The sequence below is a fragment of the Miscanthus floridulus genome, chromosome 11 (genome assembly GCF_019320115.1).
Source record: "Miscanthus floridulus cultivar M001 chromosome 11, ASM1932011v1, whole genome shotgun sequence".
NCBI lineage: Eukaryota > Viridiplantae > Streptophyta > Magnoliopsida > Poales > Poaceae > Miscanthus > Miscanthus floridulus.
In genome coordinates, this window is record NC_089590.1 from 47,658,737 (window position 1) to 47,683,235 (window position 24,499).

At 46.3% G+C, this 24,499-nt stretch overlaps 1 protein-coding gene across 1 annotated transcript; it reads left to right on the forward strand.

The window, feature by feature from the left end:
- The first annotated feature begins 12,603 nt into the window (after positions 1-12,603).
- On the forward strand, positions 12,604-24,096 carry LOC136491898 (immune-associated nucleotide-binding protein 9-like). Its single transcript, XM_066488103.1, has 8 exons — positions 12,604-12,745; positions 13,355-13,470; positions 15,404-15,610; positions 17,787-18,060; positions 18,521-18,792; positions 18,917-19,081; positions 19,157-19,261; positions 23,914-24,096. Exons 1-8 carry the CDS (start codon positions 12,604-12,606, stop codon positions 24,094-24,096), a joined length of 1,464 nt encoding a protein of 487 aa, XP_066344200.1.
- Positions 24,097-24,499: the final 403 nt, after the last annotated feature.

A 24,499-nucleotide genomic window follows, 5' to 3' on the forward strand; every position in this document is an offset into this window, starting at 1 on the left:
AAGACCAGCCCCACACTGGCGCCCTTCTTCATCAGGGATCTATCGAAGTATATCATCCAGTACTCTTGATTGATGATCGCCGATGGTGTTTGAACCTCGGTCCATTCCACGATGAAGTTAGCCAACACCTAGGACTTGATCACTGTTTGGGAGGCATACATGATGCCTTGATCCATCAACTCGAGTGCCCACTTTGCAGTTCTTCTCGTGGCGTCCTGGCTCTGGATGACCTCACCGAGGGGGAACGACGTCACGACCGTCACGGGGTGTGACTTGAAGTAGTGGTGTAGTTTCATTTTGGTGATGAGGACGTCATATAGGAGCTTCTAGATTTGGGAGTAGCATGTCTTAGAGTTGGATAGTACCTCGCTGATGAAGTACACAGGGCATTGGACCCTAAGGGCATGCCCTTCTTCCTCCCACTCCACTACTAGGGCGGCGCTAACCACTTGCGTGGTGGCCGCTATGTATAGCAAGAGGGATTCTCCGTTGCTTAGCGGAACTAGGATCAGGGCCCTTATCAAAAGGGTTTGACCATGTCAAGTGCCTCCTAGGCCTCGAATGTCTACTCGAAGCGGTCAGCTTTCTTTAGGAGGCGATAAAGGGGGAGACCTTGTTCACCGAGGCGCGAGATAAATTGGCTGAGTGCGGTGAGGCACCCTGTGACTCGCTGAACCCCTTTATGTTCTGAATCGAGCCCATCCTTATGATGGCTGAGAATTTCTCTGGGTTGGCTTCGATGCCACTCTCAGAGATGATGAAGCCGAGCAGCATGCCCCTTGGGACCCCAAAAACACACTTCTCAGGATTGAGTTTGATGCCATTCACTCAAAGTTTTGCAAAGGTCTACTCAAGATCGACAACGAGGTGGTCAGCCCATTTGGACTTAACTACGATGTCGTCGACGTAGGCCTCAACGGTCCACCTGATGAGGTCCCCAAAGCATTTGAGCATACAGTGCTGGTACGTAGCCCCAGCGTTCTTTAGTTCGAATGGCATTGAAACATAGCAAAACGATCCGAAGGGTGTGATGAAAGACATCGTGAGCTGGTCAGACTCTTTCATCATGATTTGATGGTAGTCGGAGTATGCATCAAGGAAGTAGAGGGTTTCGCACCCCAAGGTAGAGTTGACTATTTGGTCTATGCACGGCAAAGGAAATAGGTCCTTTGGGCATGCCTTGTTGAGACCCGTATATTCTACACACATCCTCTATTTCCCACTCTTCTTTTGTACAAGAACATGATTGGCTAACCATTCTGGGTGGTATACTTCCTTGATGAATCTGACAGCTGATAGTTTTACTATCTCTTCACCGATGGCCCTGCGTTTCTCCTCATCAAAGCGATGCAGGCGTTGCTTCGTTGGCCTAGAGCCTAGGTGGATCTTCAAGGTATGCTCAGTGACCTCCCTCAGAATGCCTAGCATATCCAAGGGTTTCCACACAAAGATGTCTTTGTTGTCGTGGAGGAAGTCAATGAGCGTGTTTTCCTATTCGGAGGAAAGCATGGTGCCAATGCGTACCGTCTTGCCTTTGGGGCTGTTGGGGTCTATGAGGACTTCCTTAGAGCCCTCGGCTGGTTTGAATGACCCGCTCGACTTCTTGGCATCGGGCGCTTCTTTGGTGACCTCCTCCGTAAGGGCGACGAGTTCCCTAGAGGCGACGATCGTTGTGGCGTGGCTGCAGCACTCGACCTCGCACTCATAGGCCCGCTAGAAGGAGGTGCTGATGGTGATGACCCCATGGGGGCCCAACATCTTCAACTTGAGATGTGTATAGTTAGGGACGACCATGAACTTCATGTAGCATGGACGTCCTAGGATGGCGTGGAAGGTTCTGGGAAACCCAACCACCTCGAAGGTGAGGGTCTCAGTCCTATAATTGAACTGTTCCCCGAAGGTGATGGGTAGATCGATCTGTCTCAAGGGGCATGGCCTGCTTCCTAGGCATGATGTCATGAAAAGGCGCTCAGGTAGGGCGGAGGCGTGTTCGGTCGATGCCCATCTCGTTGAGCATTTTTGCATACATGATATTGAGGCCACTACCCCCATCCATCAGTACTTTGGTGAGTTGCTTTGGGCCAATGATCGGGTCGACCACGAGCAGATAACTCCCTGGGTGTAGGACACTATCTAGATGGTCATCCTGATAGAAGGTTATGGTGGACTCTGACCACCGGAGGAAGGCAGGCATGGCCGGTTCGGTCGTATAGACCACGCGGTGTGTGACCTTCTGACGGCATTTGGAGTCGTAGGCCGTTGATCCTCCAAAGATCATAAGGCAGCCATCTAGCATTGGAAAGCCATCGTCCTTCTCCTTGGCGTCATTCACAGTGGGGGTAGGGTCCTTCCCCTGCTCCCCTTTGTTGGAGCCTCCGGACAAGAACCATCGCATGAGGCTCTAGTCCTTGAGCAGATGCTTAATAGGAAAGGCGTGGTTCGGGCACAGCCCCTCAAGTAATTTTTTGAAGTGGTTCAGAGTGCCCTCCATGGGCTTTCGACCACCCTTGCGGTCAGCAGCGGCCACGAGCGAGTCCTCGCGCTGTTGTTTCTTATTCTTCCTTTTGGTGGAACAATTGGAGGTGCCTTCGCTGGCACCCTCATCTTGCCTTGTCTTGCCCTCGAGGTGATCGAAGATCGCTCCGACCGCCTCTTCTCCTGAGGCATGGCTGGTGGTGATGTCCAGGAGTTCCTTGGTGGTTCACGGGCCCTTGGTTCCGACCGCCTCTTCTCCTGAACCAAGGACTCACAAGTCATCCCGAACAGGAAGGCTCCTATCATATTGGCGTCGGCGATGTTAGGGAGCTCGTTGCACTATCGGGAGAAGCGCTAGATGTACCCACGAAGGGTCCCATTGGCGTTCTGATGGTAGTTCTTGAGGTCCCATGGGTTCTTAGGGTGCTTGTATGTGCCCTAGAAGTTTCCCACAAAGATCTCCTTTAGATCCACCCAACTCTGGATTGCGTTGGACGGTAGGTGTTCCAACCACGCTCGTGCCAAATCAGCCAAGAACAGTGGAAGGTTGCAGATAATAAAGTCATCATTATCCGTACCACCAGTTTGATAGGTAAGCTGATAGTCTTCGAGCCAAAGTCTAGGGTTTGTCTCCCTAGAGTACTTTGGAATATTGGTAGGTGGTTGGTACCTTGGTGGGAAAGCAGCGTTGAGGATGTGCCGGCCAAAGGCCTGAGGGCCTGGCAGGCCAGGGCTTGGGCTCTGGTCCTTGCCACTGTCATAGCATCCACCACAACGCGGATGATAGCCATGGCGGGCTCCTTCTCTCAGGTCATTGTAGGTGCGTCTACGGGCATCAAGAGTGCTACGTGTGTCATGGTTGCGGCCAAGACGTTGATGTATCGGGATCACAGCAAGTTATCTGCCGCCTTGCGGTGCCTGGTGGACCGATGCATCCCTGCCTGGATGCCCGGAGGGTGTTCACTGGCTAGTGTTGAGCTCGCGTCGTTGAGACAATGAGCTCTCCACCTACTACGCCGCCGCACGCTCAAGCAGCGTGGGAATTTCACAGTGGGCCCAATGATCCTCGGGCGTTGCGGCCTCTAGAAGGCCATGGAGCAATGTCATTGTGGCGATGATATTCTGGCTTGCCCGAACAAAGTGAGGAAGGGTTTCATTGTTGGCAATGATCCTTCGGTTTACATCACGGGCCACGACGCGTGTGCGCCCATCGTCCCCATGGAGTTCGATCTCCCGATCGACCTTCGTGTATTCCTGCACAAGTTGGAGTCCGGCTTCATCGATCTCCCGCTTTTGGGCTCTTAGCTGCTCCACCCCCACGCGAGGTGGGGCCACTGTCTCCCCTTCAGTTTTGCTGCCGAGGTTGCCTACCGGGGTAGCCTCCTCCGTAGAGACGCTTTCGACGTGTCCTTCGGGGGTTCTGCCATGAAACATTCCTAGGAGGGGTGATGGCTCCCCCTGTGTAACACCCCTAGAGTTACGATCTCGTTTAGCACCATGATTTAGGCCTAAGCAAAATTTTCGAAATGAGTTCTCGGAATTTTTGGATTTAAAATGTACTTGATGCAATAAGTGAATCCTGTGTGACTCAGTTTTGTGGATTCGAATAAATGCCCAAGATAAATTACGCAGTGCGTAGAAATATTCAGGAATGTCCGACGACGATTCTAGAGAACGGTTTGTTCGGTTAGATTAAGCATGAAAATCAACTTTATAAATAAAATAAAATCCATTAATAAATAGAACGCATATATATAAACTCATGGGTTTATTTTGTTAAGCATGAACTGATGAGAAAGAGAGCACAGCAGCTTCGTTTATTTTTCCAACGTGCAACATACTCGCCTGGCATTACTTTTGATCACTGTCTCGTTCTCATCGTGGCCCTGCAATTCTCTACATTGCAAAGTCTCCTCATCCATCCGCATCCATGCTCCCTGGTTTTTGCTTTGCTTCTCTCTCTGACTTGATTACTTTTGTCTACATTTGCCGAGCTGCTCCTTGTTTTCCCTCCCTCACTGCTTGTCTCTGTTTCTCTGATTGCCTGCCTTGCTTGTCTCTACGGCCGTGGTCTTGTTCGTGCCAACCGGCACGCCCTACCGGCCACATTAGGCCTGGCCGTCCTGCCGTCGTGTTTAAGAAGTAACCAAGCCCGCACGCGTCTCCTTGCTTGTTCGTCTTGAGCTAGTCTGCGAATGATCTTCTTCTTCTCCCTTCTTAATTTAATTAGCACACATACAATCTTTATTGCTAATCAGCCCCGTTGACTTGACAAGGACACACTCGAGTCCAAGTCCATCATGAATCAACTAGCCCAGTTGACACGTTGAAAGAACAAAGACCACTCAAGTCATCACCTGAAATCCAAACATGGTTCACTGCGCCTCGCACGTCTTGCACGCCGACATTGTAGCACCGCAGAATCACTGTAGTACCATGGAAAACACTATTCACCATGGGAAACACTATTCATCTAAGCATCGCGCCGTGCCTAGGCAATGCTTTATTACCTTTAAGCAAGCTAGTTAGCCACTAACCTTACGACGCGTCGCTGTCGCGCCTTCGTGTCTCCTGCCTTTTAAAAGGATACGCCGAGTAGCCGAGCCTCTGCTCTCCATAGCTCCAGCTCTCTTCTCACTCTCTCAACTTCCTTGCTCTGTCTGCAAGCTGCATGTGGGTCGGAGTTGACCTTTACTCGCCAGGCGAGGTGAGCAGCTCATGAGCATCCCCTCGTTCTCCTCTCTTCCCCCGTGACCTTCTCCTTGCTCCTCTCCTTCCAACCCAAGTTGCCCACAAGCTCCACAAGCTTGGCCATGGCGTTCACGCATGAAGCAAGAAGAATGCTCGTAGCTTTCTCTCTCTCCCATCCCATGCATGTGTATATGACGCGTGGGTCCTGAGCAACAACACATGCAAAAGAACCATGCCAAACACCCACGTGAAGACCAAAGAATATTCCCTAATCATGCATTAGTCTTTTTCCGCGTGATTAAATTGCGGCCACCTCGCACAACCAAATGCCAAATCTGATTCCATCGATTCTTCTTCTTAAATTCATCTAAAATCAAACTCTATCTCTCATATAAATTTCACGATTTTAGAGCTTATTTGAATTTATGTGAATATTTATTTGTGTTTGTTTGCCTGTTTCGATCGTTGCATGCTTTTAACTGACGGAGTGAACGAGCTAGAGAACGAGGACGTTGGAGGCCAGTACCATGAGTTCGAGGCCATACCCAAGATCCCGGACTGCCAGCAGGAGTTTGTCGAGGACACCGATGGAGGAACGATGAGGGATCGTGGGATCAACTGGAGTAGCTGAAAGATGATGCTATGGTGATCATGTCACGGAAATGGAATGGTAACTTTTGGTTATATCTTACCCAGGCAAGCCCCGGTGCATAACTCCTATGTTTCTGCAGTTTAAATTATATTTGTGCATTAAGTTTTAAGGAGTTGAATGAAACCCACTTGCATATATATCTTTATCCTATGAGTCTTACTAGTATAACAGGATCGTGTAAAATGCTATGCTACAGGACTCCGGTAAGAGTCGAGTGATTGCCTATCACTCGTGAGAAATAGGAAATATATTATTTGACTTTTATCACTTGGAAAATATAAATGGTGGAAAGAAAAATGATGACCGGGCAGGGATATGGTTTGGGTATTGGTGGGTGTAAGAGGTTGTATCGCCGTGGATGCGGGGCATGGCTTGGTTACACTGTTTTCCCTGTCTGGTTGGTTAAGGACCGATCATTGCATAAGGCTCTAGGCAGGTCATAGACTTATTATCTTGAGCACATACTTGTGTATGGGCGCTTGGAAGACTTGTTGCTCTCTTGTTGTGGATCCGGCTCTTTCTGGACCGACTGTTAGAGTTTTATTTTGGTGGAGGAGGTCCTTGCACCGCACTGAGTTCGGGACTTAGGGGCGGGGGCTTGGAGTCCCAGTTTGGATGGGGACCTGGACACCCGGGACAGGAGAGTGATGGGTTGGTCCTGCTTGAGCCTGGGGTACAAGCGGGGCGTGTATTTTCGGGGTACCTAGCTAGGGGCATTGATTCATGAATCGCCGGGAAATCCGGTACGGCTTATCTACGGTTTAGCATCATAGTAAGAACTGAAAGATGAAAGATGGAAGATGGAAAAAGGAAATCTGATTGCTTACCACCTGCTTCAAGGTAGCACAGGTGCTTACATAGAATGGTTAGTTAATGAACCAATACGGCTATTAATAAAAATCGAATATAAGGACGCACGTTTAGTAATGCTTCCTGCTAATGCAATAAACACACAAGCCAGATAGCCTTGCATATCCTTCAAGTCTTTTCTTTTCTCCTGTCGGGTAAGTCTTGCTGAGTACAATTGAGTACTCACGGTTTTATTCCCCCTGTTGTAGGTGACAGGTGAAGGCTAAAGCTGACCTTTGTGTGCGGATTCCTCCTGGTGGGCTCAGCAAGGATTTCCTTTACGTTGCGATTGTAGTTGTTATTTATAACTCTCACCAAAAGCTTTTATAAACAAAAGTATTATAATTTGTTGTCATAGTTTATATATCAATGCTTCATCATTTCATGAATAGATATTTATTTCCGCTTTAATTCTGATCACATGTTTATATTCCGATGTTACATTAAATTATTTATAACTCTGATAATATAATTATATTCCGTTGTTGTAGTAATAAATATTATACTCTGATGTTGTACTAAAAGCGATGTAAGAAATGGTTAAGAATGATGTAAGCTTTATTCTCTCATTTGTGATCCCGATGGCGAAAATATGGATTTTCGAGTTCTCCCCTGGGGTGTGCCCGACGGAACCGAGTAATTTAGTGTTCTCCTTTGGGTGCTTAGTGTCTAATTGAAGACAAGCACTCTTGGGAGGCATTAGATTAGGCGGTTCTGCCACACCCTGCTGGAGTCAGAGTCAGAGTCCGACCCTGGCTCCTCCGCGTGGTGGCCGTGGAGGGATTCTGTGACGCTTTTGATCACCCCCATGAACTCGTTGTTCGCGGGGGACGAGATCGTGCGCTGTGCCACAAGGTGGCTAATGGTCGCCACAACGTTGTGGAGATAGAACGGAAGCACTGTTGGGGCGCTCTGTGTGGAGTGTTCCGGAGAGAGGGTGAGGTAGCGTGGGTCCTCCCTGGACGGCCGGGGTCCAAGGGAGACGTCGGGCTGGCACTCAACCCTCCCATAGTTGAAGCCGATGGAGCAGAGATTAGACGGCGGCGTGGGCCAACGCCAACTCTCCTACCACCGTGACGATGAAGTCCAGGTCACCAAAACGCACGTGTGCGCCCGGGACCCAGCTGATTGCATGGCTAGCCGTCCGACGCCTAATTTGGAACACGCAAAGGCCCCTACCTGGCGCACCAACTATCGGTGTTTTGAACAAACACCAACTAGTAAATTTATATTTGTTGCGCGTTAGGCTCGGATGGTGTACTAAAGGACATAAGGTGACGTCCCTACGTCTAGTTTGCTGCTGCTCATATTATTAGTACCGAAAAAGATTCATAGTAGGGGGTACAAATGGTCGAGAGAGGGACAGGTCCCAAGTCTCCGATGGTAGGGTCGAAAGGATGTCAAGAGCTCGATTGTTGCTTGGCCGTGTGTTGTGCGATGTGTTGTGTATGAAATCGATCTGTCCTTTTAGCAGGGTGTCCTGCCCTCTCTTTTATAGACCAAGGGGGGAGCAAGGGTTACAGATGGGAGAAAGAGGAAAAAATCAAAGGTAGAGAAGGTCCTTCGAAGGTGTCAGGTCTTCCTTTTCCCTTGAGCCTGCCCTACTGACATGGCAGACCACACCAGGAATAGCATGTTTCGCTGATCCTGATAGGGCTGGGCTCTGGCTTCGTTTCAGCGAGTGGTCACATCCCATCCTCCCCCGGTGGATGGTGCGGTGTGTTAGGGTGCCGAGCCGTGACTCTATGGGGAGTAGACGGGGAAGTGACTACATGCCTATTACTATTGATGACATGAGTTTCCTCTTGGATTGTAGTGGTTGTCGTATGCTCATGTTAGGATCTGCGCCCGAGGGCTGATGGCGGCGCCCACAACACTGTAAGACCAAAGTCGGCGCCTACAACACTGTTCGGGCTCTACCATGCCTGGAAGGGCTTAACGTACCCATCCTGTCGTATCCTAATGGTACCTTTCTGCAGGCATGCAGGGTATGGTCCTCGATACTATGGTTGACTTGAATGTCCTATCTTACCTCGTGTTGATCATCATGAAGGAGCAGGGCGCAGTCGTTGGGCGAGGCAGAGCCAGCCCTCAGCCGTCGGGCCAGGCGGAGCCTACCCTCGGACGTTGGGTGAGGCGGAGCCAGCCCTCCGCTGTCGGGCGAGGCGGAGCCGGCCCTCAGCCGTTGGGCGAGGCGGAGCTTGCCCTCGGATGTCGGGCGAGGTGGAGCCTGCCCTCGGACATCGGGCGAGGCGGAGCCACCCCTCAGCCGTCGGGCGAGGTGGAGCCAGCCCTCAGCCGTCGGGTGAGGCGGAGCCTGCCGTCAGATGTCGGGCGAGGTGGAGCCTGCCCTCGGACGTCGGGCGAGGCAGAGCCAACCCTCAGCCGTCGGGCAAGGCGGAGTCTAGCCCTCGGTGATCGGACGAGGCGGAACCAATCTTCTGTCGTTCGGGCAAGAAGTGTAGTAGCGTTCTTGTCTGACCGGAAGCGTTAACGTTCGATGGTTATTAGCTCCACCTCATTGGGTACCCCGGTATTAGGTCCCCGACAGGTCCGAATGAGAGTGCGGGAAGTGGAGTTGGCCTGAGCAGGCACGCGAATCCAAGAGACCAGGGTGGAGCAGGCGCGGGCTTCCGGAGGCGCGCAACATTCGGACGCTAGTCTTTCCGGACCGATAAGGTAGCCATAATTGATATGATTGCATTATTTTCTCCATATATATTTGACAGTAAATGTTAGGGCAATGAACGAGAGAATGTACCTTTATATGGGGGTGTTTGGTTCTTTAGTCGCTCCTAAAATTCATGTTACATTGAATGTTTAGATACTAATAAGAAGTATTAAATATAGATTAATTATAAAATCAATTACATAGATGGAGGCTAATCTGCGAGACAAATTTTTTAAACCTAATTAATCAATCATTAACACATGTTTACTGTAGCACCACGTTGTCAAATCATGAACTAATTAGGCTTAAAAGATTCGTCTCACAAATTGGTCGCAAGTTGTGCAATTAGTTTCGTAATTAGTTTATATTTAATACTTCATGCATGTATATGACAGGAATTTTATGAGCTACGGTAGAAACCAGCCATATATCTTGTCGGAAGAGATCCATCTCTCTCTTAATTAACCGAGTATTACAGCCTTTTGAGTGTCCTTTATTAAAAGGTCAATTACGTCAGACCGGCCCTTGCTGAAAATGCCGTTACGCAGCCGATCCGCCTGTAGCTGTAGGCGGTAGGCTGCACCCTACGTACTCTGGCTTGTCTTCTTCCAGAGACCAGAGGCCATCTTCCACCCACCGACGACTGGGCCAGCCGCCGCTGCCACCCTACTTCGCCACCTTTGCCGGCGACGAACACCACCAGGTATGCCCTCCCCTTGGTCTTCCCTTCCTGCTGTGCGAAGCCGTGCGCCTAAACCTTAGCGTAATCTCTAGGTACGCCGTAAGCCCTCCCCTTGGTCTTCCCTTCCTGATTTGCGAAACCGTGCGCCCAAACCCTGACATACCATTTGTATTCGGATCTGAATCTAATTCAAGTGTATATGCATGTGTTATGCCTACTAAATTCGGTTGCTTTGCAAAAGTTATCGGGTGTGCATGTGTACACCCATGTCCTTTACTGGGTCCGCACCTACTCAGTACTACTCTGAGGAAAAACTGACACTTCTGTGCTTTCCCTGGGAGGACTGTGGTCTGTTCCTCCAAGAATTTGTGTAAAAGGGTGGTAGTTCAGAATTTTCTTTGTACTGGAGAAGCTCAATACTGCCTTGCAGATCTGAATTGGCTGATGGCGGTGAGTAAATCGTTTCTGATTTTGCATACTTATCATGTCTTTGACCTCTTGATGTATTGGTACAGTGTATTGCTCCCTCTATTCCAAATTATTATGAGACATTTTTATTTTTCTAGATATACATAGCTTTTCCTATGCACTTCACTATGTCCATATAGTAAAAGCAATGTATCTAGAAAAGCCAAAACGTCTTATAAATTGGAATTGAGGGAGTACATTTTAATTGAACTTTAAGAAATCCTGGAATTGTCTTGTGATGGCTAATTTTTTTTTCTCGAAAACGCAGGAGAGCTGCCCATCATTATATTAAGAAGAAAAAAAGGGGCTAGAGCCCTACAACACACACCACACACAACCCCACACAAATAACATTCGCGCCTGACAAGGACAAAAGGCGACCAAACACTATCACTAAGCTAACTACCAAAGAGAGGGGCTGTCAATGAGGACAGACCCTTGGCTCCTGCTACACTCCACAACCGGCGCTCTTCTCCAGCAAGGGAGAGAGCTCGTCCAAGGTTGGGGGTAATTCCATAAAAAACACAACGATTCCGGTGATTCCAAAGAGTCCAAGCACCAAGCACAATAAGAGAGTTGAGACCTTTTTGCATTAATCCACTTGTTGCTCGAATAGCCTTTTCCCACCATATATCAAAGGAAGAATCAGATGGTTGTGGTGACAAGGAGTGTAGGCCGACCTGTCTCAAAAGGAGATACCAAAATTGTCTAGCAAAGACACAGGAGACTAGGAGGTGGTTGATAGTCTCATCCTCCTGATCATAGAGAGGGCACTGCACAGGATGAGGCAGCCCACGACATGCAAGGCGATCTGCTGTCCAGCACCGATTGTGGGCCACCAACCAAAGAAAAAAAATGACATTTGGGCGGTGCCCAGGTTCTCCAAATCCTCTCGTATGGACCAAACTCAGTAGATCCCTGGAAGAAACCCTCATAGGCAGACTTGGCTGAGTATTTCCCACTAGCAGAGAAACGTCATATGTGGACATCTTCAACATCAGGCTCTAACTCAAAATTGTACAGCAATTCCCAGAGATGGAGGAAGTCGATAATAACACCTACAGTGCGGGCTCCCTTAATATCCAAAACCCAGCTGCGACCAGTAAGAGCTTCCTGTACCGTACGTTGCTTCACCCTTCTCTTCGGGATGGCTTCGAGTAGTCTCGGTGCAAGGTCAGCGATACATTGTCCATGGATCCAACGATCAGTCCAGAACAAAGTGTGATTCCCATTGCCCACTTCCGATATAACGGCTATCGAGAAGAAGGAATAAACTTGGCCCGGGATCTGAATAGGAAGGGCTGCCCATGGGTGATGAGGTTCAGGTTTTTTCAACCAAACCCATCTCATCCTTAGTGCCCAACAAAGATGCTTGAGGTCAGAAATGCCAATCCCACCTAGTTCAAGTGGACGGGTAACCTTTCCCCAAGCCACAAGACAGTGTCCTCCACGAGCATCTTTGCGGCCCCTCCAAAGAAAACTTCTCCGCAGTTTGTCCACGGCTTTAATTGCCCATGGTGGGAAATCAACTGCCATTGCCAAATAAATAAGCATGGCTGTGAGGACAAACTGCACCTGAATCCTTCGTCCTGCCCGTGTCATGAGGTCTGCTTTCCATCCCGGAAGCCGATCAGCTATTCTATCTATAGTAGGTTGGATTTGTTCCTTAGTTAACTTCTTGAGAGAGAGAGGCAACCCCAAATATTTGCAGGGAAAATCCATGAGCGCACAGGGGAGAAGTTCCTGTACCAAGGCCAGTTCTGTATGCCCACACCTGATTGGTAACACATTGCTTTTCTGCAAATTGGTTTTGAGACCTGAAGCATCACCAAAAAGTTAGAGGATGTTCATTATGACAGCAATATCCGTTGCCTCCGGCCGGAGAAAAAGAACCACATCATCGGCATAGAGAGATATACGATGTTGAAGAGCACGAGATGATAGTGGCTGCAACAAAACATCAGCGGCTGCCTTGGCTACCATATGTCCCAACACATCCATAACAAGAATAAAAAGCATGGGTGATAACGGGTCACCTTGCCTTAGTCCTCTCCGGGCTGTTGTGTTTCCATTTCAGGCCTCGGTTGATGCGCAAGTCTCCGCTCTCCTCCGACCATGGCTCCGAGCACGCCAGATCCAATCGACGATGGCCCAAAATCGGAGCGGCGTGATGCCAACCGGGAGGGAGAGAAGATGGTGGTGGCGCGTGAGGTTTCTGGGCTTCTGGCTTTAAGAACAGCGGTGCAGGCGCATGCGGGTAAAGACCACAGTGTTTCAGCCTCGCAGGCGTGCGGTGCCATCGGTGGAAGATAAGATTGCGGGTGTCGGGGTGTTTGGTTTCCCTGTCGTAGACTACGTCACATTGATGTTTTGACACTCATTTGAAGTATTAAATTAAATATAAATTAATTACAAAACTAATTGTACAAATTGAGACTAATTTACGAGACGAATCTAAATCTAATTAGACTCATGTTTAGTCATTCTAATTAGTATCCGAATACCCGATGTGACACCTCCTAAATTTTAGTCTCTGTCACATCGGATGTTTTGACACTAATTTGGAGTATCCACATGTGTTAAGTGGATGGAGAGCGTTTGAGGTGCGGGTGCAGGAGGTGAAGCGCAAGGGTCGACTGCAACATTCCATGGGATGCGTGGTCATCAACTTCCGATGCATGTGAAGGGACACTTCGGTTGCAATTTGATAGACGGGTGCAATTTGGTGACCGAGCTTGGTGATTTGGTGGGCCCCTACGATGATGTGGCTTCAAGAAATCGCAGGATACTCTTGCTTTTGTATTGGTCAATCCAGCTTGAAGAGGAAGTGGCTGTACCACCCTTTAATGGGATGATGCAAATGCAGCATCAGGTGAAAAGTACACTGGTATCTTCAACAGGGTGAGGGATGATAGGTTGTCACCTACCTCTTCTGCTAGGCAACCATCTACGACCCGTAGTGAGGAGAATAAGGTGCAACAGGTATGCAAAAGCTTGTCCAGAGTAAAGTTGAAAATTCAGTTTATTTGTTCAATTCTTCATGTGGTATATGATTGCACACCACAATATGTAAATGCGAAAATAGTATCATCATCTCCATGCGGTTGATGCTAACCTAATATTATTGTATCTGATAGATCATATAATAAACTAAATAATGCTATCTGCTTTTAGAACTCTCTGGCACTTGGTCTTCCCTATGTTCTCCAATAGAACATAACCTAACTATATTATTGCACTAGCATCAGAATGTCCATGGCTCATCTATTTTTTTCTGTCAAACTGGCAAGAGAGTTTTTTTCCTCGAAAACGCAGAGGGCTGCATTTCTTTGAATTAAGAACAAAAGGGGCGAGAACCCTTACAAACACACACCAACCCACTAACACAAAACAAAAACAGCTCAGATCAAGAAGGACATAGTCCCCCGAAAACACACCCAAAACTCACACTAACACAGCCACACTACAACCAGAAGGATACTAGAAACAAATTGCCCTTTTCAACAGCATGTGATCAACAAGCTACCAATAAAAATTAATTGTCTTGTAATCAACTGAATCTAGTTGTCTGGCTTAACAGTCGAATCTGTCCAGCTATATGATCTTCAACCTTGGCCTGGCGACTAAACAATAAATGTTTTCTATATAGTTCATTCTATATGATCCTTAAGTTCAATTAAAGTATTGCTGTATCGGTAACAATATTTGTATGCCATCAGCTGGTCGGTTGGTAATAAGGATGAAAACGGGATGGATATTTCCCGATATCCGTCTGTCCCGAAAGAGTTAAAACCCTACTTGGATAATCCGTATATGAATATGGACATTTAATATCCATACCGTATCCAGCAAATACTCAAAGTTGGATTTCTGATACATATATGACATAGATATCAATATCTGACGCATCTGAAACAATCCATATTCGACTCCGAATTCCACAAAGAAACAACTACCCGTACTCGGTATCCGTAATATTTGTTCGTATCTGATCCGGTTTCATCCCTAGATGGTAACCTTTGGGAAAAGGTTTTTTTTATTGCACATCAATATCTGCATTCTGCAAGTAATAAATACTAGCCACTTTGTTTTCCAAAAAATAATACTGGCAAGTAGCAACTTCGCTTTTTTCATATATAAAAAAGCTGGCAACTTCATTGTCAAATTCTTATATGATGGATTGTATTCAGATATGTTACATAAATACATAAGCTGCATGATGTGTTAATGATCTTCATTTGTTTGTTTTGATTCACGGCCAATGCCCAAATATTTGGAGACATATTCCTTACTGCTCTGTCAATAGTAAGTAAACTAGTACTCATGGTGTTGTTTTGGTATAGAATGTTAAACTGCCTTTAGATTCTTCAGATAAGTGAATTTCCCTTCAATTTATCCAGATAAATATACATGAAAAATTAAACACACAAGTAACCTTATTAAAGTTCCCTAAAACTCTACATGTGACGCCAGGATATCTTATCAACTGATCCTCGTCTCTTTTATCTCCAGAAATGTTCTTGCTGCATACTTTGAAAATGACAGGATCTCAAAGAGTTCTGGACAAGTTCCTTGCTGCTTTTGTGATGAGATCCCTATTCTTGTAACTCTTCCTGTGCTAGTTGTCATGTTTGTTACTATTGGTGTGATTATGTTTCTGTATTTGAATTGTTCCATTTAAGCTCTTCACTTACAAGGAACATATATATGGTGCCATTTTAGATTTGTAAAGTATGGAGTGAGCAATAAGGTTCACCAAATGGACTCTGGATTCCATAGTTAGTTAATGTGGATATCAGGTAGACACCTACAATGTGCTTTTAGTTTTTTTTATTGAAAAATAAACTACAGGGTGCTTCCTTGTTATTCTCAATAGCTATGATAATAATATTATAAACAGAAAAATTACTCATAGGTGGTGCATGGATCAAGGATTGAGGATCCAAGGATGACAGCAACGGCCATGTGGGAGATTGAGAAGTACGAGGACGGGGTCAGTGGAGTTTGGGACAGCTGCGGTGCGGAGCTACGGATCGAAGCCAGAATGGCCACGATGGAGGGGAATTTGGCCGATGAGCTCTGCAATAGAACCGGTGTGATCGCCATGAGCACCGCCGCTAAGGTCTCGTCGACGACCGCGCGGACGAGGCGGCCCTCGACAATTGTCGTTTTATTTTACAGACCTCCTCAGGTGATTATTTTTTTCTGATGGTGTTAGGCCAAACCGGTTGTAAAATTTGTGTGCTAATCATTCATCCAAACAAAATTTCACATGTTGCCTTAGAAAATAATTTAAGGCCTGTAATTTACAGGGGTTTTAGTCTTAAAACATGCCATCCAAACAGCTCCTTAATGTTCTTAATTATTTGCTGCATTGTTGTGCTAAGAACGAATGTCCATCCGGACGCTGACATTGATGGGCTACGACACCAGTCAAACGGCCCAAATCTCCACTTGCTTATCCGCTCGCCCCCAACCTTATCTGCTAGTGAGCCCGACGTCTATTCCTCTTCATTCACCGCACCACCGTCACGTTCGCACTGCCCCACATGTGCTCCAGCGTGACAACGCCACCACCGCGCCTGACCGGACACCGTCCACTCTCTCCACCATGCTCCAGCAACGCCGTCTGCCATCCTTCCTCTCCATCGGGCCATCTACCGTCGTGGCGTTCTCCACCGCGCCGCCCTCCTTCTCCACGGAGCGGCCTTCTCAACCGGAGTTGCGCGCCACTCTGCGGCATCGAGCTCCGAGTCGACGAGCCTCCAATGGTCCAAACAGCAAGTAGATGTTGCGCTGAAAACACATGTTGCAATCATATGTTTCAAGTGTTTTAGAGGTATGTTGCAAGTGTTTCGTATAGATGTTGCAAAAATAGATCGGGATGTTTCATATGTTGTAATGGTTGTACACGTATGTTGCAAACTTCTGTTCCCAATGCTTCATTTATTTTTCAGACGTATGTTGTAAGTGTGTTTATCTGGATGTTGCATATGTTTCACACATATGTTGCACGTGTTTTATCTGGATGTTGTATATATTTACAATGGTTTTCAGGTGTTTTTGCAATTGTTTCAGACTCATGTTTCAAGTGTTTCATCTATCTTCAGACCTATGTTGCAAGTGTTGCATCTGAATGTTTCCAAAGTAGATCGGGTGTTGCACATGTTGCAATATGACCTGCCAGTTGTAGCTGCTAGAGGGGGCGCGAGGGGTCGGGCGGGGGCACAAACACCATGTGGGTCGAGTGGGCGTAGACGGCGTGTTAGGTCGTCAGGGTGTAGGCGCAGGCATCCGTCCGGACGTTCGGACGCTTAAATGAAAGGGGATACTGTCGTGACAGTATCTCTTGAAGTTCAGCTGCATTGCAAGGCTCAATGGCTCACGAGCCCATCAGGCCCAATAGGTGAGCAGAATGCGAACCGCCTTCCCTCAGGAACAGCCCCATGCGGCCACGACCCCATCCTGTTTATGCTTAGGCTTGTTTAGTTCCTCCCTTAAAAGTTTATACCATATTTTATCGAATGTTTGGATACGTGCATGGAGTATTAAATATAGACTAAAAAATGACTAATTGTACAGATTGCGACTACTTTGCGAGACGAATCTTTTAAACCTAAGAGCAAGGCTAATAATACAGCCGACTTGCTGGCTGTAAGGTTCTTTGCAGCCTTCTCTTAGCCCACTCATATAGTGGTTAGCTCTTTACAGTTAATATATGGCCCACTTGTCTCTCTCACAGACTTTCTTGGTTCTTGTGCCCAAGCCGGCTGTAAGCTTACAGCCCACTTCTCCTCTCTCTCTTCTCCTTTCTCCTCCACTTCAGCATTTAGTCGGCTTACAACCTGTTATTATACTTGCTCTAATTAGTCCATGATTTGACAATAAATACTACAGTAACACATGTACTAATGACGGATTAATTAGGTTTAATAAATTCGTCTCACGGTTTACTAACGAATTCTATAATTTATTTTTTTTATTAGTATCCCAAACCCTCTTACGATATCCCTACGTAGCACCCACGCCCCCGAAACTCTACTAAACCAAGCCTTAGCCGATCGCCAGCCTCCTCGCCTTCCTCCATGCTTGCCAGCATTTAACTCGCGGCAGCTTTAGTCTTCTTCCTCCTAGCGCTTGGGTTACTCCTCCGATCTACTACAGCTACAGCTGCCGCTACTTCTTCACAAACTGTTCTTCTTCCTCAACAGTACCGGTTGGCCACTTGAACCCCGCTGCTGGTTTCTTCAGTTGATTGCCTTTTCTTTTGTTTTGATCGGTTTTTTTTCGTTCGGCAGGTCCAGACCGTTCCTGCGGTTTCATCTGGCAATATGGGTGGCGGTCACAACGACGAGTCGGTGCCGCGCCGCCGATGCCCCGACGACGTGACTATTGTCCTTGTGGGAAAGGTTGGCTCTGGGAAGAGCGCCACCGGGAACAGCATCTTAGGTCGGGACGCGTTTAAATCGGAGCCCTCCTGCACGAGCGTCACCGAGACCTGCCAGATGCACAGCAGGACGTTCCGCTATGGCTCTTCGGAGACCCGCACCATTAGTGTTATCGACACTCCTGGTAATAAATTAATAAGAACTCGTAGCCAGATCTGTTCTTTCAGTGTATAACAGCATATTTGTTTTTTTTATCCTTTTTGTTCATCTGGGTCGCGAGTTCGCCCCCCCGCCCCCGCCCCCCCTTTTTCCTATAGTATGTCTTAACCTGCTGCATTTTTCAGTCAACTGATTTAATCATGTAAATTTGTTTCAAAAATGTAATCATGTAAAACTTGCTTGCAATTTGCAGGTTTTCAGTGAAAAAATACATGCATAGTACAACATATTCTGTTCCAACTAGTGCAGAACCACTTCCGGCTTTCCCGCCAATACACTTCGAAGTTTGAACATGCTTTTGGTTATAGTTTTGTATTAAAACCAAATTTATAGTTTTGTATGAGTATTTTGTTTCAATGCTGCATAGTGTATATGTGTATTAGTTCTTGACATTAAACTTCTGCACTCTCCTTTATTGGACATAGGGCTATTTGACATGAACACTGAATTAGAAGATGCCTCAAAGGAGATTGCCAAGTGTATGGATTTGTCCAAGGACGGTATACATGCGATGCTCATGGTTTTCTCAGCTTCTACTCGGTTTTCGCGTGAAGATGTGGATACCGTGGAGTCCATCACAATGTTTTTCGGTGATAGTATTGCTGATCATATGATTTTAGTTTTCACAAATGGAGATCAAGTAGATGAGAACACCTTGAAGAAGATGCTATCTGATAAGAGGGCAACATATCTGCAGGTCTTTATCATTTCTATCCAATGTTGCTTTGCCATGTTCTTTTCGACGGGGTTAGGTTACGAGGACTGTAATTATTCATGGTCCGTTTGTGTGTCCTTTCTGTTTCATGCTCTACTTTTTACAGAAGCTAGTGGAGCTATGTGCAAATAGGGTTGTTCTATTTGACAACGAGACCAAGGATGAAGTTCGTAAAAAAGAACAACTAAAGAAACTGCTTCATGCAGTTAACTCTGTTATATCAAAAACTAATGGGATACCATTCTCAAACCGAATGTTCAGTCAGATTAAGGTGATTAAACTTTTACTGGGCCTTTTGTTTTTTTCTTTTCAGTTCTCAACTACATATTATGTTCTATTGCTGCAGGAAGTGCATGAAAGGCAGAAAGAGATTGATGGATATACGGCTGAAGAAATGTTCAAATTAAAGAAAGATATATATGATGGATATCTTATGTTCATCACAAAGATGGTAAATTTATAGGAATATGGTCTATTACTCTTTCAAACACATAAATGTTACAATCTCGCATATTAAATTGTAGCATCAAGTTTAACCGATCTTTCCGTGTTGAAGTTTGTTTTTGCTCACTCAAAAGATAGCTGTTCATCTTTTATATTAAACAGAGGAAGCGGTGGTAGAGAGGAGCCCCATACGAAGCCAACCACTTCAATCTCCTCTAGGACTGTTCACCAATTACAAATCAAGAAAAACAAGCACAACAGGGACCACATGCTTTCTACAAAACCCAACGCCTATATCCAACCCATGATCAGCTCCTAGACCTTTATAGCTCTAGTCAAGCACCTGAGCCTAGCCTCCTCTACGAAGAAATGAAGGGTTGAAGACAAGGAAGGAGTAGGCCTGTGCGTTCAAGTTACCCAATTTTTTCAGGTCAGGTAGTTTGGGTAATTTGAAATTCAAGTAATGAAAACTGCTACCCGATATTAGCCCTGAAAAAATACTACCCGCCATTTCGGGTAGCCGACAATTCAGGTTCAGGTATACCTAATATATCCGAATTCACAGGAAACCAACAAACTCACAAAAATTGCATAGAATTTCAACAACAATTTGTACATAATTTGAGCAGCAATTTGCATAGAATTTCAGCAGTAATTTGCATAGAGTAATATATCATAGGCAATTGGTTAAAGAGTGAGAATCATATACTACTAAAATGAAAAGTTCAACTCAAAACAGAGTATATGCAAATCTTTGGGTATTGGGGCATATTACCCGAACTACCCAAACTAATTTTGGGTAATCAGAATCGCTATCCGAATTTGAGATCGGGTACCTCGAGTTTAGGTAGTTCGGGTACGGGTAATGGGTAGCCGGTATTTTGCTCAGGCCTAGGAGGAGACTGTCTCATCAAAGACGCATGTTCCTAAGGTTCCATAGTGCCCATGCCCCTAGGATCACCATCAATGAAAGGCCTTTCCTTTAAGTCTTTTGCACTCTCCGGCTTTGTTTCCTCCACTAGTCCGTAAGGGAAACTTTAGTGTATAATCTTAAGAGAAGGTGCAAAGCTTTCCATGTCAAAAGATGCCCGATTAGCAAAAATAGCTCTAATGTTTGGTAAGTTTGAGAACTCTAGAAGAGGATCCCTTGTGTGAGGAAAGAGAGGAGTAGGTGAGGGAGATGGAAGGGTAAGGGAGAGAAGAAATTGTTTGCTTAATGCTGGTACCCGGTGCAAAAGTAGGCAACAGGTTCTAGGGGGTTCCTCGCTAGCACCTCCTCTCCAATACCTCCTTTCTTTTCTTCTCTCTCCTCTTTGCACCCTCTTACGTCATGTTTGCTTGGCTTATAAGCTGTACTTTTTCAGCCAACGAACAATATTTTTTTCTCTTACAACAAATCAGCCAACAGTACTTTCAGTCATGACTTATCAGTCAAGCGAACAGGACATTAGCACGTACATTGGAGCTGCTCTAAAGCAACGTTCATTAATTATGCTCCAAGCCCATGGAAGCCAACGGATTAAACAAGTATTGTTGTTTCCCTCTAATATGTAACTCCATATCATGCCTAGGATTCACGCTTTCACAGTCTGACTACCTCAAATTGTCTACAAGGGCACAAGCCGTTCGCCCCCTGTGTCGCTCCAGTCCGGGGAGACTTGGGCGGTGACCTCAATGCGCTGCCACCCACCCTATCACCTTTCCTTTCACAGTGACGGGTCCTTGGCGAATGGGATTTTGTTTGGGGATCGCTCGCTCATCTCCTGTGCTTGAGATCTCTGGTGATGGGGATTGTAGCAATAGCGTGTCAGGCCAGATTCTCCTCGCAGGAGGGTGGCAGCACTGGAATGAAGAATCGACGAGGGAAGCGAGCAATCAATAGCAACATGGTCGCTTAGATCCATGTTGGTGGAGGATGGATCCAGTGAACAGGCATTCGGATCTGGTCAAACCATCCCCAACTGCGGCGAAGATTGCTCAAGTACGGTAGGGCATCGACTAGGCTTGGCAGCTGCAACAAATGGAGTGTGCGGGTGGCAGTGACCCACACATGAAAACGACATAGTGGCATGCTACAAGGCGCGTGTTGCATGGTGGTGGCGACATGCATGGCGGGTGGCAAGGGCAGGCAAACGATGATGGTGGCAAGTTTGCGTGTGGCCTTGTTGTCGATGTGGGCGGTCGCAGGATGTTTGACACTTGCAGCAAGCTAATAGTAACCATGGTGAAGGTCATCCACGTATGCGGCAATAGTGCGTGAGGGCTATAGAGGTGATGACAATAGTCCATGGTGTTTGGTGCGAGGGTTGCAAAGGCGACGCCAATAATGTTTGGTGGCAGGTTCTTTGGTGGAGGTGGTGTGGAGCTTATGTGGTGGCATGGAGGCTCATTGTCGGTGGCCATTGTTGGAAGATAGCACAAGCTTCATTGTGGCGTGGTGGTGCAAGCAGGGTCGAAGGCTGTGTGCTTGGGTCATGGTTTTGGTGATGGCTTAGCTATTGGTAGAGATCTTTGAGTCGGGTGGCATTGCACACCATCTTGATGGCATTAAATAAAGCAAACAAACGTGGAGTCTAGTTGCAGATGTGGCGAGGCCTTTGCGCTCTATCCTTTGAGGTGTCGAGAGTGGTAGCAGCCCGTGCGGTGTGTTTCTGTAGTGATGTTACGAGGCTGCCTTAGAAGGGTCTAGATCTGGTGGATTCATCGTATTGATTAGGGTGTGGTGCTACAGCAGCACTATGGCGAAGGGTCACATACGGCATGGCCTTCTCAGTGTGGTGTGGTCTGTTTCTCTCGGTTTTCTGACAACAAAGAGCTAAGACTAAAGTCTTCGATGACCACTTGCATGCAACTTGAGGGCGACATTGACTTTATGTCATGTTGGCAATAGGCCCTGCATAGCGGTGGCTATTCAGGTGCCCAGCGGTCGATTGGGCATTGGTGGCTCACTGGCTCGTGGGTTTGGCAGCTAGCGTTTTTTTTAGTTTATTTGGGTAGTGTGTTGATGCAGTGATCTGTGGTGGTGTGGAGTTGTGGCGGCTTTGGTGCATGGCGCTTGTTTACCCGACCAGTCGTAGAGTTAATGTTTTTTTTTGTTCGGTAGGTAACCTCCTAGGGTTACCTGCTTGTATTTTCGTCTATATCAATGGAATCAACCACTACCAGTGCCGGTTCATTGAAAAAAAAGAGCAAACCAAAACTGCCAGGCAAAGGCGTCCTCAGGATATCTCGCACCATTTTGTCTTGATTAGGGATGAAAACGGTACGGATATTTTCCGACCGTATTCGAAACCGAATCCGTTTAGAGGGGTTGATATCTGTCTGTATCCAAGTCCGGATATCCAACATCCGATACCGTATCCGTATCCGAATACTCAAATCACATATTTATGATGTCAATATCCAATCGTATCCTATCCGACATAGTTGACACTATCCGTATTTGAATCCGAATCTGGACAAAAATATGAAAACAAATGTAATATCGGTGATATCCGTCCGTATCCGATCCGTTTTCATCCCTAGTCTTGATCACATAGCACAGGTGAGGGAGTCCTCTTTATGCTAGACGATCAGCAGTCCAGCATTTGTTCCAGATGGCTAGGCAAAGAAAAAACCTTGCATTTTGGTGGTGTCCAAGCCTTCCAAAGACGCTTCCACAGCTCAAAGGTTATAGCCCCATAGGAAAAAGGTTTTATTAGTGGATTTGGAAGAGAATGATCTGTTTGCTTCATGTTTCCATGAGTATTGATCTAGCTCTTGTGTTATAATAATGTTTTCTAAGGCGTCCCAAAGTTGCAAATACTGCAGCAGCCTTCCATAGACACCACTTTGAATGTCTTGCCCAGTTATTAAGTCCTTGAGCCACAGTCTGGCTGTATTGATCTAGCTCTTGTGTTATTTTAGGCACACAAGCAACAACAGCAGGGACTAGATTTGTCATGGAGCAGCCATGTAACCACTGGTCTGACCAACTTGGGTGGTCACTGTTAATGGGCATGTTAATGACAGAGCCTAGTGCTAAGAATATGGAACGTGTAGCATCACCACCATCATTACTAATGTTGTAATTCTCAGTAACTCATGTTGTATTGACACTATATATAATGAGAAGAGAGGGCAGAGGTTCAGATATGGCAAAATATTGTTTTTAACTGTCACAGATATAGCAAACATAGCCGGAGATTGAGACTTAATAGATTTCCAACACTTTCTCTGATAAGTGATAACGAGAAATAGATTTCCCTTTTGCAAAAGCACATGTTTGCCCATTCAAGATGTAAATGATTTTCTCTCCAGTCCTATTCTCCACTACCATGATTTATTAACTTTCGCATACTAACAGAATGTGAGAAACATGTGAACTTGCCTATGTTCTCAGCCTGCTTTTCTATGAAAATAGCAAATTTCTATCCACTAGTATGGTTTCTATTATTAGCTGTTTGATCTGAGCATTTTGCTTTATTTCACATAACTATAATTTCTATGGTTAGAAACTTAACTTATCTTTCTCTTTTCTGCCATCAATCGGAAGGTCTATAGGATTTTTCTTTGCTGCTTCCACCCCCCCCCCCCCCCCCCCCCCCCCCCCCCCCCCCGCCTCGATTTAGTGAATTACTGTCTTGAATCAATATAGCTGATTGTAAGTATCATTAATAGGTGGAAGACAAGCTCAACAGTACAATTGAGAAGATGCAAAACCAGCTGATGGAGGAACAGAAAGCAAGACAAAAGGTGGAGAAAGAAGTTGCAGAAGTCAAATTGAGAGCAGAGGAGATCCGGGAACTCAGGGAGAGCTTAAAGAAGGCTCAACAGGTCAGTGACAGGTGCACCATTCTGTGACCAATCTTCAGATGGGAAAATTTTCAGCATGGCCTAATGGATCAGGATTGTTATCCCAGATGAACTTTTGCCTACAGCTGTGTAGATGCTCTTAACTAGTGGTTGCTGAAGACCTGAACCATATATATGTTCTTTTGATAAAGCTGTTCTTGCTACTTTATTGAGCCAAACTTGGTGTGTCTTCATTTGGCAGCGGTATTTGTTTCCTGTTAGTGGTTTAATTATTCATCATGCCATTGCCTTGTTGCTCACTCTTGAGTTTCCTTTTGCTGCATATATGTTGTGTCAAGATAAAGTTTGCTTGAGCTTACCCCACTGCATACACACTGTACTCTCTGATTACAATCGTAGCAAGTCTGATAGCGACGCAGCCGAATTTGGCTTGTAATTTTATAAAGAAACT

Excerpts from the sequence above, each read along its gene's own strand:
- LOC136491898 (XM_066488103.1), top strand. The coding sequence starts at position 12,604 with ATGGCTCCGAGCACGCCAGATCCAATCGACGATGGCCCAAAATCGGAG. Across the intron at positions 18,061-18,520 it reads TAGTGTTATCGACACTCCTG|GGCTATTTGACATGAACACT; the intron begins GTAATAAATTAA and ends TATTGGACATAG. Across the intron at positions 19,262-23,913 it reads TTATGTTCATCACAAAGATG|GTGGAAGACAAGCTCAACAG; the intron begins GTAAATTTATAG and ends TATCATTAATAG.